At 36.8% G+C, this 15901-nt stretch overlaps 1 protein-coding gene across 2 annotated transcripts; it reads left to right on the forward strand.

Moving 5' to 3' along the window:
- The first annotated feature begins 480 nt into the window (after window positions 1-480).
- LOC108985777 (general transcription and DNA repair factor IIH subunit TFB1-1-like) lies at window positions 481-15125 on the forward strand. 2 transcript variants are annotated; one of them, XM_018958218.2, is made up of 20 exons: window positions 481-965; window positions 1604-1682; window positions 2026-2087; window positions 2239-2302; window positions 2642-2768; window positions 3460-3535; window positions 3757-3852; window positions 4113-4157; window positions 5188-5244; window positions 5479-5634; window positions 5754-5819; window positions 11706-11829; window positions 11981-12037; window positions 12201-12310; window positions 12387-12578; window positions 12720-12833; window positions 12987-13064; window positions 13991-14038; window positions 14276-14344; window positions 14628-15125. In XM_018958218.2, exons 1-20 carry the CDS (start codon window positions 885-887, stop codon window positions 14712-14714), a joined length of 1788 nt encoding a protein of 595 aa, XP_018813763.1. In that variant the 5' UTR covers window positions 481-884; the 3' UTR covers window positions 14715-15125. The 2 variants fall into 2 exon arrangements, with proteins under 2 accessions (XP_018813763.1, XP_018813756.1); XM_018958211.2 differs by having other exon boundaries at window positions 506-965; window positions 13999-14038.
- Window positions 15126-15901: the final 776 nt, after the last annotated feature.

Raw genomic sequence — 15901 nt, forward strand, 5'->3', positions numbered from 1 at the left:
ATACAGCAGCTGCTGTTGCTGAAGCGGCACACCAGTCTGCTCACATGCACTTTCACATCAAATTTACCATTCATACATAAAACTATACATATTATAATTAGTAAGATAGGGGTTGTACATCTCAGCACCACTTTTATCCTTGTCTCATCCTTGCCAGCTTTCTTCTCAAAATCGTCGAGGGAAGAAATATATATATATATTTTTTTTTACAGTAGTTTGCCTTTATACTATATTTTATATACAGGATAATAATAGAATTACAATCATTTTATCACTATTTTATTATTTTTAATATATTTGTTTCTTTTTTCTTTTGAAGTTATTTTTTAATATTTTTAATTATTAAGGAAAAATTTTAAAAAATATATAATTTTATTAATAATCATTTTCTTAATTATTAAATAAAAAAATTAAAAATTAAAAAGAAGAGTAGAAGAGTGATAAGAGTATGAGTATCGTTATTCATTTGTCAATACTTTTACTTCTTGACATTCCTCTGTCTCAACCTCTCTATATATACCGAAATCATCCAACAAAACCTTCATTGCCGCTCATTAAGCCAGGGGGACACGATTATGAACAGTAGACTTGGAGACCAGCTCTCCTCCTCCTCCTCCTCCGTCCGTTCGCGAAGCAGTCCACACTTTATAATAATGTCACGCATGTTCCCTAACCCCTAAGCTCCTATCCTCACCACTGAACCCCAAACGTACAAAACCCTAAGAGCTATTCACTTTGTTTCTAAAATACCTACATAGTCACAAATTCAATCCCTCGTGCCCTTTTACCTCCTTAAAAAATCTGACCATTTTTAGGATCAGTATTTTGTTTGGATTTGATCGAGCAAACTTTTTCGTTAATTACCTTGATCGCCGTCAGTGACGATGGAAACACGGCATCTGATTAAGCGGGCCAAATACAAAACCACGGCAAAGGGCTCCGGGATTCCTGGTGTACTGGAAATGGTACATGCCAGCATAGTTCATTTTTATTGTTATTTCTCGTGAATTTCGTAAAAGGATTTCCTTATTAATACTACCGTTTACTTGTCAAAAAAAAAAAAAAAAACTATTTGCATTGGGTAATTCATTTTCATGCATTACCTGCCCATTCATAATGTTCCTTTGCGCGTTATAGTTAGTTTTTGGATATGCGGGTGATACACATGTTGCTGTTATTAGGTTTAACAATCGATTTTGCAATCTGGGCTTTGTTGTTAATGGGGTTCAGTTTTACATGCGCAGATTATTATACGTAGTTTGATGTTAAGGCAATGCAATCCTGTGTTTTATCGTGCCAATTGAAACAGTTTAATGATTCTCATAGACTGTTGATGTGAATGGAGGTGTGCAAGTGACATGAAAATGAAGTGTTCCAGTCGTGCACTAGGGGTGTTAAGGTCATATATTTGACGAAGTAAAAGCACAAGACTTTATTAAGATCATTGCTGAACCAACACATTATTTCTTATAGCTATTTTTATTAGGAATTGAAGTTTATTTAAAGGGGGTACGCATATGATTTCTTAGGTGATGCGTGGATTACTTCTTATCCATATCTTTATAACTTTTATAATATTATTCCTGTTATTTTGTTTTGGTAGACCAAGAACAAGATTGTGTTCAAGCCTAACGATCCCACTTCAGTCACAATGATCAATGTAGATTTTAGATCAATAAAAGGTATTTATTGTTTGCCGGATATATTGGCCATAATATCTTGATCCTTATCATTGTTCATCCTGTTTGTTTTGTATTTTAGTCATATTCAACAATCATGTAAGTTTTGGTTATGCTTGTCTCCTAGTAATTGAAACGCTTTTGTCAAGTGGCGTTTGTAACATGAAATCATGGCATAGGCGTGTTTTTTATTTTTTTATTTTAGGGAGGATGGATTTTCCATTAAATTGCTGATCATTTTGAGAACTCATGCGGCTATGCTGTTTTCATTCTCTTCTCTGGTATTTATGGCATGTTTTGTGTGAAAATTTTGTTGATGTCTTTCCTTCTATCTGTGAATGTTCAGGTCATAAAAACACCAAAGAGGGATCAAGCAATCCACCCTTGATTAATCTCGTCCTTGATCAGGTTTTTTCTCTAGTAAATAACTGTGATGCAACACCTTTTAATGCTTTAGCCTCTAAGACACTATGCCTAACTATCCACCCATCATTAATGAATGGGTCTCATACATTACGCATTGATGAACTTAGCAAGTTTATATCGTGTGTTATTCCAGGGTGGAAGTTACATTTTTGAGTTTGAAAATTTCTCAGATCTTCAAGTTTGCCGAGAATTTGTTGGTAAGTCTCAGTTACATCCACCATGCTGATTTGCAAGTTTCCTAGGCCATCATAACATGCCATTAATCTAGTTTAAAGGTTTAGACATTCTGCTAGGCCAGCATTTTTTTTATGGATCTTCCCTGTTGCGCATGTAAAGAATCGCCTTTTGCAACTACTAATTGTAGGGTCCTAGGAAGAATGTACCTGTTTCTTTTATTTTTACATACTTTTTCAGTCCACTACTTTTTCGATGACATGGTATTATTTTATATAGTGATCTTGTGATTATTCTCCTTGCATTTTGCCTTGCTGAAAATTGTTTGTCCTGAAGATGTGGTGTCTCTTCCTTATGAACAGTAAATTCTCTTGCGAAGTCCGGGGAGGGTTTGATAGCCACTTCTGATAGACCTGTGGTTGCTTCCCACGATGAACAACTCAGTACAGCAGAGATGGAGCTTCGAATGAAGCTATTGCAAGAGAATAGGTAAATTTGCTTTTGGGAACTTTTGTCAAAGACCCCATATACCATGAGGTACTTAGGTTTAGTATATTGCGCAATTTGTTTCAAGAATTAGCCCCCTATGGTATGGGTTAATTGAAAGAGGTCCCTCTGTTAATTTTGTAGCCATCAATGTCAACTGAAAATGTGTGGCAGTTTCATAAGAGTTTTATTCTTTGAAAAAAACTTTGAAAAAGATTAGAACTGCAGAGAGAGAGAGAGAGCACCCAGGTCTGACCACCCCCATGATGATCAGAACGTGATCACCCCATGGTGGTGGGGTGATGGATGGAAACAATTAATGGAGGGACCCAATTTTAAGTAACCTGAACTATTTTTTTTACCAGCAATAAGAGAATTTTATTGACAAGTAAATAGGCATTAGACCAAGTACACAGGAAGTAACTCCTACTATTTACCGGTATAAAAAAAGTAGCTCATACCACAACTGGTTATTTTTAAAAAAATAATGAACAAGGGGCCGAATCCTATGTATCCCATAGAATAAGTTGTGTTTGACCAAAATTTTCTTTTACTTTATCCGACATAGAATCCATTCTTTTGTACGTTTACTGGATTGCTTACTTTGAATGTGGTATTTTCCTACACCTTGTGTTTTTTCTGTTTCTAGATTCCTGTTTATTGTTTGACATCATTTAACTTTTCACTTTTACAGTGAGTTGCAGAAACTTCATAAGCAATTTGTGCTTGGTAATATCTTGACGGAATCTGAGTTCTGGGCTACAAGAAAGGTTTGTTTTCTTTTTTGATTATTTATATGATGTGTTGCCTTTTGCTTTTTGTTTAGCATTTGAAATATGAGATCCACATGATCAGAGCTTTTTTATAGTCTTCCAATGAAAGATATTTACAGAAAAAGAATCCAGTAACATTCCCATTGTAAACTTTTAATTAACAGCTGTTTCCCTTTTGACGGGATTTTAACATTTTGTGCTTTTAAAATTTAATACAGAAGTTGCTGGATGGAGACAGTAGCCAAAAGTCAAAACAACAGATTGGTTTTAAAAGTTCGATGATTCTAGACACACTGCCGTTGCATGATGCTCGGGTACAACCGTCTCTCTCTCATGCATGTGTTGATTCATCAGGCAATTTGAGCTTCTGCATCTTTGTATTACGTTGTAAAGACCATATAGATCTAAACCAATCCATCTCTTTGAAACAAGTCTTATCATTATTATTCAATTTTCTTTTAATGCTAATAATTCATGTGTTTTTCCTCCATTGGTTACCTTTCAGTCGTGATTTTATGCATGAAGACTAATTGTTCTTTTTCGTCTTTTTTATTTTTCTTTTGTATTCTCACAGACAAACAAGCTTACATTCAACTTGACACAAGAGACCAAATATCAGGTTTCAATTGTTTTGCTCTCTTTCCTTTTTCTTTTTTGATGCTTAATAGCAGCTAATTTTTCTTTATCTCTCTATGATGTCAATGCTATCTAGCTATCATTTGTAACACAGTTGGCTCAGGTGTCAGCATGGATTTAAGCATTGGCATTATAAAGATAGGTGCCTATTGGCTTGATATGGGTTGTGACACTGGTATGCAGAATGACATGCAGAAGTATTTTAATAAGATGAAAGAAAGATGAGTGACACATATTCAGGTTTTGACTATAAATGTACATTATTATTAAAAAGCTTACAAAAGATGGATTTACATGTACAAAAAAACTTGCGAAAGATGGTTTTTGAACAAATTATATGAAATATTGAATCTCAAAAAATTTTGGTGCTCTCGTGTGGTTGTTTTGAGAGAAAAGATTATAGTGGTTGAAGCTTGTGAGTATTTATTTATCTTAAAACGGATAGTTTTGACTCATTAGAGTGCAGCCTAATGGTCAAAAGGCGGACATGGGATGTGTTGTAAACATATTGAGTTTGATTGTGCAATAGAAGTTCCCTTGGATTACCTATTAAACGATTCTAGCTGGTGGAGTAGTGTGTCCAAGGTTTACTCTCCTGGGTGGGTCAACCTTGGCGAGGTTTCACGTCATAAAATGAAAATGGGATGAGTTGTAGGCTTATGCATCCTAGGTTTGATTCCGTACTAAGAGTCCCTTTGGATTACTAAATACTTGGTTCTAGTGGGTGGGGTTGTGTCCAGGGTTTACTCTCCGGGGGTGGCTTCGAAGTGCCTTGGCATGGTGAGGTTCCACGTCATTTTGAAAACATGGATACTTTTGATACTGTCATAGTTATATTGATTCTTAAGTTTGTGCATGCTCAAATATTGAATTGTAAGCTACAGTTCTTCCATTGTCTGAGATAAGACTTCATTGGGGTTTAAGACATTGGTGTGGTAGAGAGGTTGCTTGACCATCATGGCATCTTTATGCTGCTTACTTTTCCTTGGTGTTTATGTATTCTTGTCTTTCAGATTTTTGCTCTGAAACCAGCTGTTCAACAGGCATTCCTTAATCTCGTTCCTAATAAGGTAGCAAGGACATTGAAGCAATTTCTTCTTTTCACTTTAATTATCAAGAATGTTTTTTTATGTCATAAAATTTTATTGAAACAAGTAAATAGGCATAGCTGAAGTACACAGGAAACTTTAATGAATAAGAATGTTTGGTTATCAGATGATTTGACGAGAATGAGTCATATTGATTTCTTGTGTACTATGCTCAAAGCATGCACTGGTGTTTTTCTCCGTTGTTTTGAATTTCAGATGACAGAAAAGGACTTCTGGACAAAATATTGTAGAGCTGAATTACTTCATTTTAAAAGAAATGCCATGGCAGCCGCAGCAGAGGCTGCTGAAGATGAGGATCTAGTCATTTTCCTGAAGGATGATGACATATTGGCAAGTGAAGCTCGGCGGAAGGTGCTCTTCCTGAGAAAGTTGGGATTTCCTTTTTTTGTCCTTGAACAATTTTGCTGCATTACTTTTTGTGATTACTTAAGTACTTTTGCGAATCCTTACATGGTATTTTTTGTTGACAGATTCGGCGAGTTGATCCAACTCTAGACATTGAGGCTGACCAAGGGGATGATTACATGCATCTGCCAGTATGTGGGATAAGACTGTTCTTTTGATTTCTGTTGGTTGGTTTCTATAGATTTAATTCTTGATTTTAAATAGGTCTAGCTGGTAGCTAGTATTGAAATCTGTATTTCATGATACAATTTTTTTTAATAAGCAAGTGAGATTATTTAAAAGCCAAAGTGTGTACGCAAATACACAAGAAGTATGCAAGAAAACCACCCAAACAGAAGGGAAAAAAACCACCAAACTAACCTTTAAACCGACCAGATCCTATTCGACAGAAACAAACTACCCCTCCAGAGATTATCCACATCAGACTTTACAAGTTATATAGCACAAAGCCTGGAAAAGCACCTCAAACCCCCCACATAAAGCAAAACCAAAATTGAGGACTCTCCCTGATCAAGCACAAACCACTTCATGGTGTGGCCTTGATATGCCCACAATTAGTCCTCCCTTTAGCTCTACCTAGACTCACACTTGCACAATCATTGCTAATGGAAGTGTATAGCCTTCTTAACTCTATTGTCATTATTACCCAATTTAGAATCATATACCAAAGACTCCATCTTGAAGGATGTACGACTTGCTTCAATGGCCAGAAACAAGGCTTAAAGGGACTCCTCATAACCATTATAGGAAAGTCCCCCCACATGATGGATATCCTTCAGTCTTCAAAACTCAGGTGGAGACTTTTTCCCATGCTTAACCTTTTTCAGTAATTGGCGGATGACTGCTCAATGCCTCAATGGGAGGGGATCTTTCTTAAAGAACACTGCCAAATCTAGGCTAGACTAAGAGGCCGAAAACCACACACCAAATAGACCCTCGTCACCTTCTTTTTGCTGACGACACTTTGATTTTTAGTGAGACGAATTAGGATCATCTTCTTTCTTTGAGAGCCCTCTTGTTATGTTTTGAAGCTGTTTTTGGTTTTAGAATTAACTTATCCAAGTCTCAAATAGTTCCAGTGGGTTCTGTTATGAATATTTTGGATTTGATTGATGTCTTGGGTTGTAAGGTCTCATCACTACCTATGAGATATCTTGGTCTGCCTTTGGGTGCTCCTTACAAATCTTTGATGATTTGGGCTGGTGTGATTGAGAGGAGGGCTGGCTAGTTGGAAAAGGATATATTTGTCTAAAGGGGGAAGAGTTAGTTTGATTAGGAGTACGTTGTCTAATCTTCCAACGTATTTCCTTTCTCTTTTCCCTTTGTCTGCAGGGGTGACCAATAGAATTGAGAGGATTTTTTGGAATTTTTTGTCGGGGCAATAATGGAGAGGAAAGAAAGTTTCACTTAGTAAGTTGGTACAAGGTTTGCTCACTCGTTTCTTGTGGAGGATTTGGGGGTTTGAACTATGAGGCTTTTCAACAAAGCTCTGCTTGGGAAATGGCTATGGCAGTATCACCTTGAGAGGGATGTGTTATGAAGAAATATTATTGAGATGTTAAATATGGGAGGATGCAGGGGAGTTGGTGTTCTAATGAAGTTAGAGGAGTGTATGGGGTGGGTTTGTGGAAATCTATTCGGTTTGGTTGGGGGAATTTGCCAATCATATTAAATACAAGGTGGATAATGTGACAAGGTTTAATTTTTGGCATGATATTTGGTGTGGGGATACAACTCTTAAGAATGTCTTTCCTTCCTCTTTAGGATTGCAAGAGATCAAGAAGCTGCAATGGCTGATTCCTTTATTGTTTTAAACAACAATATTCAATGGAATGTAAATTTCATTAGAGCTATGCATGATTGGGAAGTGAATGTCGTTTCTTATTATTATTTTTTTTTGGAAGGTTATATGATATGAAGATTGTTCAGGGAAGGGAGCATAGTTTGCTGTGAATTCATGCTGGAAATTCCAGATTTTCGGTTAGCTCCTTTTTTTGGTCGTCTTCACATATCAAACACCTGCATCACAATTCATGCCGGTATTACTCGACATCGGCAACTTGCTATCTAACTGCCCTCAGTCACCAGTTGCTAATGGGGTTGGTACTTTTTTCCAGGGTTCACTTTCAATTGAAGATGGGGGTGGGGGGGGGGGGTCCTTCTAGGGTTTTGAGTACTTTGGAAGAAGCAGACAAGCCTCTTTCAGAAATTGAAAATGGGGTAACAGAAGGTAGTGCTTCCCCTTCCTGTTCTATGCCTCCTGTGGGAGCAGTAGGGTATGACAAAGTGGCACATAAAGGATCGTCCTGGAGTGGGGCACCTACAAGCAATGTCATCGTTGATGGAACGACAACACCTATGTTGGAGGTGAAGGAACCTTTAATGGTGACAACAATATTGGATGTCAACAATATAGTTGTTGAGGAGGTTTGGGATTTGAATGCTGTCGGGGAGGAAATTATGGGTTTGTAGATGGTGCCTTGTGAGGAGGAATGTCTAGGGTCGGAAGGCAGTTGGGAACTATGTTTGGGGATAATGTTGTTCTCCTAGTTTATAATCAATCACCAGTTTCCATAGAGCTCCGGTTTCCAAATTATACCGCCATAACCACTTCCCAAGCAAAGCCCGATTGAATGTTCTCAAATTCTTTATGCCCAACCCACCTGAGGAGATTGGTCTACACACCTTGTCCCAACTAACTAAATGAAATTTGAATTCATCCCCTATCCCACTCCATAGGAAATCACGATACAGTTTCTCAATCCGAGCCGCTACTCTGACAGGCAAATGAAACAAAGATAGAAAGTACGTAGGTAAGTTAGAAAGGGTACTCTTTATGAGAGTAACCCGGCCACCTTTCGACAAATACAATCTCTTCCATCCTGCCAATTTTATTTCTATCTTTTCAATAACAGAATCCCAAATGGATGAGGCCCTAGCAGCAGCCCCCAAAGGTAATCCCAAATAGGTAATGGGAAGAGAAGCTATCTTACACCCAAGAACGCTAGCTAACTGCCTAGTATTGCTCACATTCCCCACTGGTACTAACTCTGACTTGTCAAAATTAATTTTCAGACCTGATGCTGCTTCAAAGCAAAATAACAGAGCCTTCAATGTCCTCAACTGGTTGTAATCAGCATCACAAAATAAAAGGGTGTCATCTGCAAATAGTAAGTGAGACAAAGAAATAGTACCCCTATTGGGGTCACCAATCGGAAAACCAGCCACCAACCCATGCGTGACCACCGCCGATATCATCCTACTCAATGCCTCCATAACAATAACAAAAAGGAGTGGGGACAAAGGATCTCCTTGTCTGAGACCTCGAGAGCTACTAAAGAAGCCAGTCGGACAGCCATTTATCAAGATTGAAAATTTGGCCGTAGAGATACACCACCTGATCCACCTACACCATCTCACCCCAAAGCCACATCTACCCAGCACATACAAAAGGAAATCCCAGTTTACTTGGGGAGGGGATCCCGTATTAAGTTTTGGGAGGACACTTGGTGCGGGAGTGAGGCCCTAAAGGAGGCATTTTCAGCTGTTTTCCGCGTGGCTCGCAACCAGGAAGCATCCATTGAGGACCTCATAAGTATATCAGGGGATCATGTGCAGTGGAACGTAACATTTAGTAGAGCGGCACAAGATTGGGAAGTAGACATTTTTGAAGCCTTTTTCAGCCTCATATATTCTGTGAAGCCGAATAGACAGCAAGCTGACAGCTTATGGTGGATCCCGACGGGTAAGGGCATCTTCTCTGTTAGATCCTTCTACAAGTCCCTCTCCCACACCACAACCATTCAGTTCCCATGGAAGAGACTTTGGAGAAATAAGGCGCCTCCGAAAGCGGTTTTCTTTACATGAACAGCAGCATGGGGGAAGATTCTGACCATTGACAACCTGAGGAAGAGACGGTTAGTTATATTAGACTGGTGTTGCTTGTGTAAGAGATCAGGTGAGACAGTGGATCATCTATTGTTACATTGCGAGATAACGAGAGCCTTGTGGGTGGAAGTTTTCAGTCGAGTAGAGTTACCTTTCGTGATGCCAGAAACTGTGGTTGATCTGTTGGCCAGTTGGACACTCCCGAGAGGCGTTCAACAAATTAAGGAGGTGTGGAAAATGATCCCGATCTGTATCATGTGGTGTATTTGGCAAGAGCGCAATGATCGGACTTTTGAAAACAAGGAGCGGTCGCCGGGGGAACTTAGAGCTTTTCTTTTCCGTACTTTAATGTTATGGGCCATTGCTATAGATTTTAATGGCCTGAATGTACATGACTTTTTAGCTTCCCTTTCGTTGACCTAGATAGGTGTTATCTCTTGTATCCTTCTTGTGTACTTGGGTTTTTGCCTATCTCTATTTATAATATTATCGATTACTTATAAAAAAAAAAAATAAATAAATAATGTTGTTCTCCTAGATTCTCTCCCTCTGATAAACAATATTGCGGGTTCACCATCGGATTGGATTTTGCATAAGGTTAACGAGATTCAGTATCTTGTGGGGCTTTCATATGGAAGGTGTGAAGACCAATTTAAAGCACTACTCATTGCGATTGAGGCGGACCACTCGCTTAAAACCAAATCAAGTTTTAAGAAAAGCAGGGAGTTATTAAAGCGTCTTTCTTAGGCAATCAATTACGACGCTAAGGGAGGTAGCTCAAGTCGAGGGAAGACTAAAGGGAGGGCTTTATGAAGATGTCCTCGTAGAGAGAGTTTCGAGAGGAGTATTAGTCTTAAGGGAAACAAGGGGTTGGGTATGGAGAGGTGTGTTCTATTCCAATTTGGGCTTGGTGTATTTCGGATAGATTTCTAATTTTCACGGGCTTTTTGGGTCGTTAGGAGCTCTCTAGTATGGGCTAGGTATTTTCTTGTATACGTTCAGTATACTTGGTTACTCCTATTGATATATATATAATATTTTTACTTATAAAAAAACTTGTCATCATGTCAATGAATTCCCTTGGAAGTGTATTTGGAGATCAAAGGTGCCTAGTAAGGTTGCATTTTTCTTCTGGTTGGCGTCAATTGGAAAAGTTTTGACCACGGATAATTTGAGAAAGCATGGATTATTTATTGTGGATTGGTGCTTCATGTGTAAGAAAGATGGTAAATCTATTGACCATTTATTTCTTCATTGTGAGGTGGCTAAGACTTCGTGGGATGAGATTTTTGGTAGGACAGGTATTGATTGGGTGATGCCTAAGCAAGTGGTAGATCTTTCAGTGCGTTGGCAAGGTTTTAAATGGTGTCATCGTATTGTTGCTATATGGAAGATGATCCCTTTATGTTTGATGTGGTGCTTATGGTTGGAAAGGAATGAGCAGTGTTTTGAAGATAGAGAACGCTTGATGGGAGAACTTAGAGAGTTTTTCTTTTGTACTTTGTGTATTTGGGCAAAGGCTCTTGTATTGAATGGAGACAATCTTCATGATTTGCTTTTAGCCTATTCTAGTTCCTTCTCTAGTTCCTAACTTGTATTTAGGTGTTTTCTCTTGTATACTTCTTGTGTACTTGGGCTATGCCTATTTACTTGTCAATATAATTTTCTTATTACCTATATATATAAAAAAAAAAACAATCCACTCAAGAGAGCTAGCCACAACTCCTGAAGGACCTAAAGAAACTGCCAAAGCACCCTTCACACCAAGATGGGCAGGGGCTGCCCCCCCTTAGTATCTCAGAGTTGCTGATATTATACTTTATAAGCCACATTTAATACTGTTGGAGAAACTGTACTTATTGAAAGTGTCCCCTCTTTCTTTCCCCTTATTTTAATTGGGTGATAAATACCATTTATATGACAAGATTCGTGGTCGATACTTTGTCAATTCTGCATATATGGGGAATAGAAGATAACAAAAACTATCATTTTTAACCTCTGGTTAATTTTCATTATTATGGGCATGATCTTGTATTTCCATAGTGTTACTTATAAATAAATAAAAAAAGTATTTCCATAGTGTAAATGCTCTTGAATTTCTTTTGGAGTGATCTGGTTGTATGTTGCAGGATCATGGGATTTTTCGTGATGGTAGCAAGGAAATAACTGAATCACAGCACGAGGTATATAGGAGAACTTTCTTACAAGACTTGAACCGACAGGGTGAAGTTGTTCTTGAAGGAAGAACTATAGGTAAGAATCTCTCACGTTTCTTACTGAATTTCATTTTTTTAAACAGTAATTTGATAAAAAAAATAAAATGTTGCAGTTTGTTTTGCTTATGAGTTTTATTTTTATTCATTCACTTTAGGCAGATAACTCTGGCTTATAAACCTTAATGTAGATGTAGAGTTGGACAATCCAACAAAAGTAGCTGAAGCACTTGCGCAGTCAAGACAGGGTTAGCGTTATTATTTTATTTTTTGTTTTTTCTTCCATTTGATTTAAACCCTTCCCCCTCCCCCACCGGAAAAAAAGGGAAAGAGAAAAGAAAAAATACTTCCGCTTCCTTTTCTTCCAGTCTTATACAGAATCTGCACTTATCATTTACTACTGTTGTGAAGAATCTGATGCGACTGCAAAGGAGGAGAGACTTTATAGGACCTCTCGGATGACTGAGATGGAGGACCTTCAGGCACCTCATGATCATCCTTTTGCTCCACTTTGTATCAAGGTTACTTTGTCTTATTACACAATTTCTCTAAATTATTTACATTTAGATGTTTTATGCTGAGTTTTTTGAAAATCAGGATCCACGTGATTACTTTGATTCTCAACAAGCTAATGCACTTAAAACTTATGACGATACACGAGCTGGAACAGAACAACTGAGTTGTAGTCTGAATACTGAGGAAGCATATGGCTTTTTGAGGAGTTCAATATCTGAGATCAAGGCTATGGGATTGAGTGCTCATATGGTCAGACCTGAGGTTGCACTTACGGTATAACATCTTTGTTTCGCATCGTCTTTAAGATGTTGGATATGATATTTTAATGGTTCAAAAAAAGAAAGATATTACATATGCTATGCTATGAATATTATTTATATATTCATATTTCAACTGTTATTTTGTTTGATTCAGGTCATTAATGGATTGACCCAGAATATCTCAAGTACCAAGTATCAACTGGGGAAGAATGTTAATGAGAGTGTACTGGACAGGCTACCTAACACAACTAAAGAGGAACTGCTACATGTGAGTGGGCGTGAGTTTCTCGAAATAATAAATTGCTGCTTTTACTAAAATGTTAATAGAACTCTTTTTTTCTTTTAATTGTGTGTATATTGTATAAAATTTTCTTTTTTGGGGGATATTATTGTTATTAAAAGAGTATTTTCTATTTTCCAGCATTGGATATCCATTCAAGAATTATTGAGGCACTTTTGGTCTTCATATCCAATCACTACGTCGTATCTTTATGCCAAGGTAAGTGTTGTATTGTATAATGGGCTTACGACCCTCTGTTTTTTCAATAGGGTCTTCATGCTTATGCAAAGGTAAAGATAAGTGTGGTGTTTGTGAAACATGCCCTTTTCCCTTTTTTTTTTTTTTTTGTATGGAGAAGAGTCAGAGTAATGTTAGCAAAATTACTTGTAAGCTTCTTGAGTAAAGCACATAAAACTATAATTTTGCACTGTTAAGTTAAACAAAGGTGTGTTTAGTGCAATTTATAGGCTATTCAAACTATAAGCCATGCCGAGTTTCTTGGTTATATGCTAAAGTTTAAGGTTTTTGGTGGCATACTGGTTTAAGAAACACCCAAAAGAATATATGTTTTATGTAAGTGGTTTGGTTCACAATTAAGGTTCTTGAAGAGTCGAGAAGTTTTCCTATATCAATATTTCTCCTATTATAAAAAAAAAAAAAATCTTATTTACTGATAAAAAAGAAGAAGAAGAAGTTTTCTTATATTTGGGCCACAGGTGACAGTTAATACTTAGGCTCTATTTGGATACAAGGAGTGTTTCATCCCATCCCATCTCATCTCATCTCATTTAATCATTACAATTTTTTAAATTCTCACACAAAATATAATAAACAATTTAACTTTTTTAAATCTCAAAATAATAATAATATTAAAAAAATAATATTCTAACAATATTTTATTCAACTTTCAACTTTCATCTCAATTCATCTCATCTCAACTCATCATCCAAACTGCACCTTAGTATTGCCTGCCCCCAAATGTGAAATTGGTTAAAACAGGGATGCATGATGAAATAGCATTTGAAATAGGGATTTCCAGAAATTTTAGAACATGATTAGCTTTGATTGGATATTGTAGTATTTTGATTGGTTTGATGCAGATAGCAGATGCCTATTGCGTAGTTTATTTAATGATTAATGTGCAGGTGAGCAGACTGAAGGAAGCCATGTCAAAAATTTATCCGCAGCTCGAGGTATCTTTCAGTCAAGAATCCCTCTTCTATCATATTTTCCTACCCCAATAACATATCTCCATGGTTATTGCCTCTGAGGAGTTATGGATCCTCATGTCTATTTTAATTGCATGAGTTTTTGCTTTGATTGTTACATCATTTGACTTGCACGCACGCAATGCTTTTAGTAGCTACAGCTTTGCAAAATTGCATACTGTTTTGGTTGAGGTGGTATTTTATCGTTTTATCAAATCCCAGGAAATAAAGGAATCGGTTCCCTCAGAGCTCCGCCAGCAGGTTTTCCTCCTCGTTCGTCCTATGCATCAGGTCAGCACTTGGTCTTCCATTCTTAATTTTATTGCGAGGCTAAAGCCAACAAACAGGCAATAGTCTGTCACTTGTCCCGTTGGCCCATACGATTGATGTTTCTACCCTCTTCTCCTCTCCCTATTATCGAAGAAATGTACTAAATAACCTCTAAAATAATATAAAGGAAACATCCATGCACTGAATTGGATGGCTTATATTTTTGGGTTGAGGTGGTGTTTGTAGTTGCAATGTATTAAAATGGCCGAAACTCAAGGGAAAAGACCATATTATATTGGTGCAGGCTCTAGATGCTGCTTTCCAACATTACGAGTCGGATTTGCAGAAGAGAACGGCAAGGGGTGGAGAGAAGCCAAATGGATATGTCTAGGAGAAGTATACGAACTACACGTGTACAGCCGATACTAATTACATGTGTCATGCTGTCAGGTGATTTGATGTATCCAGCAGCAGTATAAACTGTAACATTACATCAAATTTGCTCTAAGCTGGTAGTGGGTGTGGGGATTTTGGGGCCATTGATGTGAGAAAGTGTTTTATGGTATAACTGCTGATCTTAAAAGTGCAGAGAGTAGTGAACAAATTGGAGTGGAACTTAAGGGGTCGGTCAGGTCACCATTGAGATCCGAATGCGAATCCTGTATGATGCTTGTAGCAGTTATATCTACTATTATTATTACTCCCCACTCTAAAAAAAAAATAGAAAAAAGGTTTTGTTTTAATTGCCATGAATCTTGTAAGCGCACAGCTGCATTTGCATATATGTATTGAGTTCACGTGATGGAATTGAGTTCCCATAATCCTGTCCTATTATTAGAAACAATCTCTATCCCCACCCCATAAGATATTATTTATAATATTGAGGATTTTTAATGGGCCGCAAACTTCAATATATGTAATTATCAGATACGCTGTAACTATCTTAAAGCATCCTCCAAGGATTAGCTAAAAATTAAATTTATTGAAGATTTAGTTATTAAAACATAAAATGACATTACAATAGATTAGCTAAATTCTAAATAATTGAAATCTAGTTACAATCACTTTTCAAATAATTTCTAAATTTGTAAGTAACTATTTATACATTAAGTACATTTTATATCAATTATTTCTCTCCCTTCTAAATGATAATTAAAAAAATATAATTAGAATATGATTACTAATTATTATATAATATTATGAATAGTAAAATATGATATAATTAAATATAATAAAAAAAATAGTTATTCTAATGAAGAAATTTATGTAAATAGAATAGTCAAAAATTAAATTTATCTTATATTTATAAAAAAATATACTTTAATTTTAACTAATCCATTAAAAGTGCTCTTACTACAATTTATAATTTTTTTTTCATCTAATCTCATTCTCCAGACGAGGCCTTACTTTTTATTAAGAACTTGTGGGGGAGAAAGGAGCCGCATGGGATGAATATTGTATGTTGTATTGCGTCTGGCCATATAAACAAGGATGTATATGTTTATTTATTTATAACTGCAAACAAGGATTTCATACGGGAGAATTTGATGCTTTTTAAGTAGATAAAAAATACTACTT

The sequence above is a fragment of the Juglans regia genome, chromosome 2, assembly GCF_001411555.2.
Source record: "Juglans regia cultivar Chandler chromosome 2, Walnut 2.0, whole genome shotgun sequence".
NCBI lineage: Eukaryota > Viridiplantae > Streptophyta > Magnoliopsida > Fagales > Juglandaceae > Juglans > Juglans regia.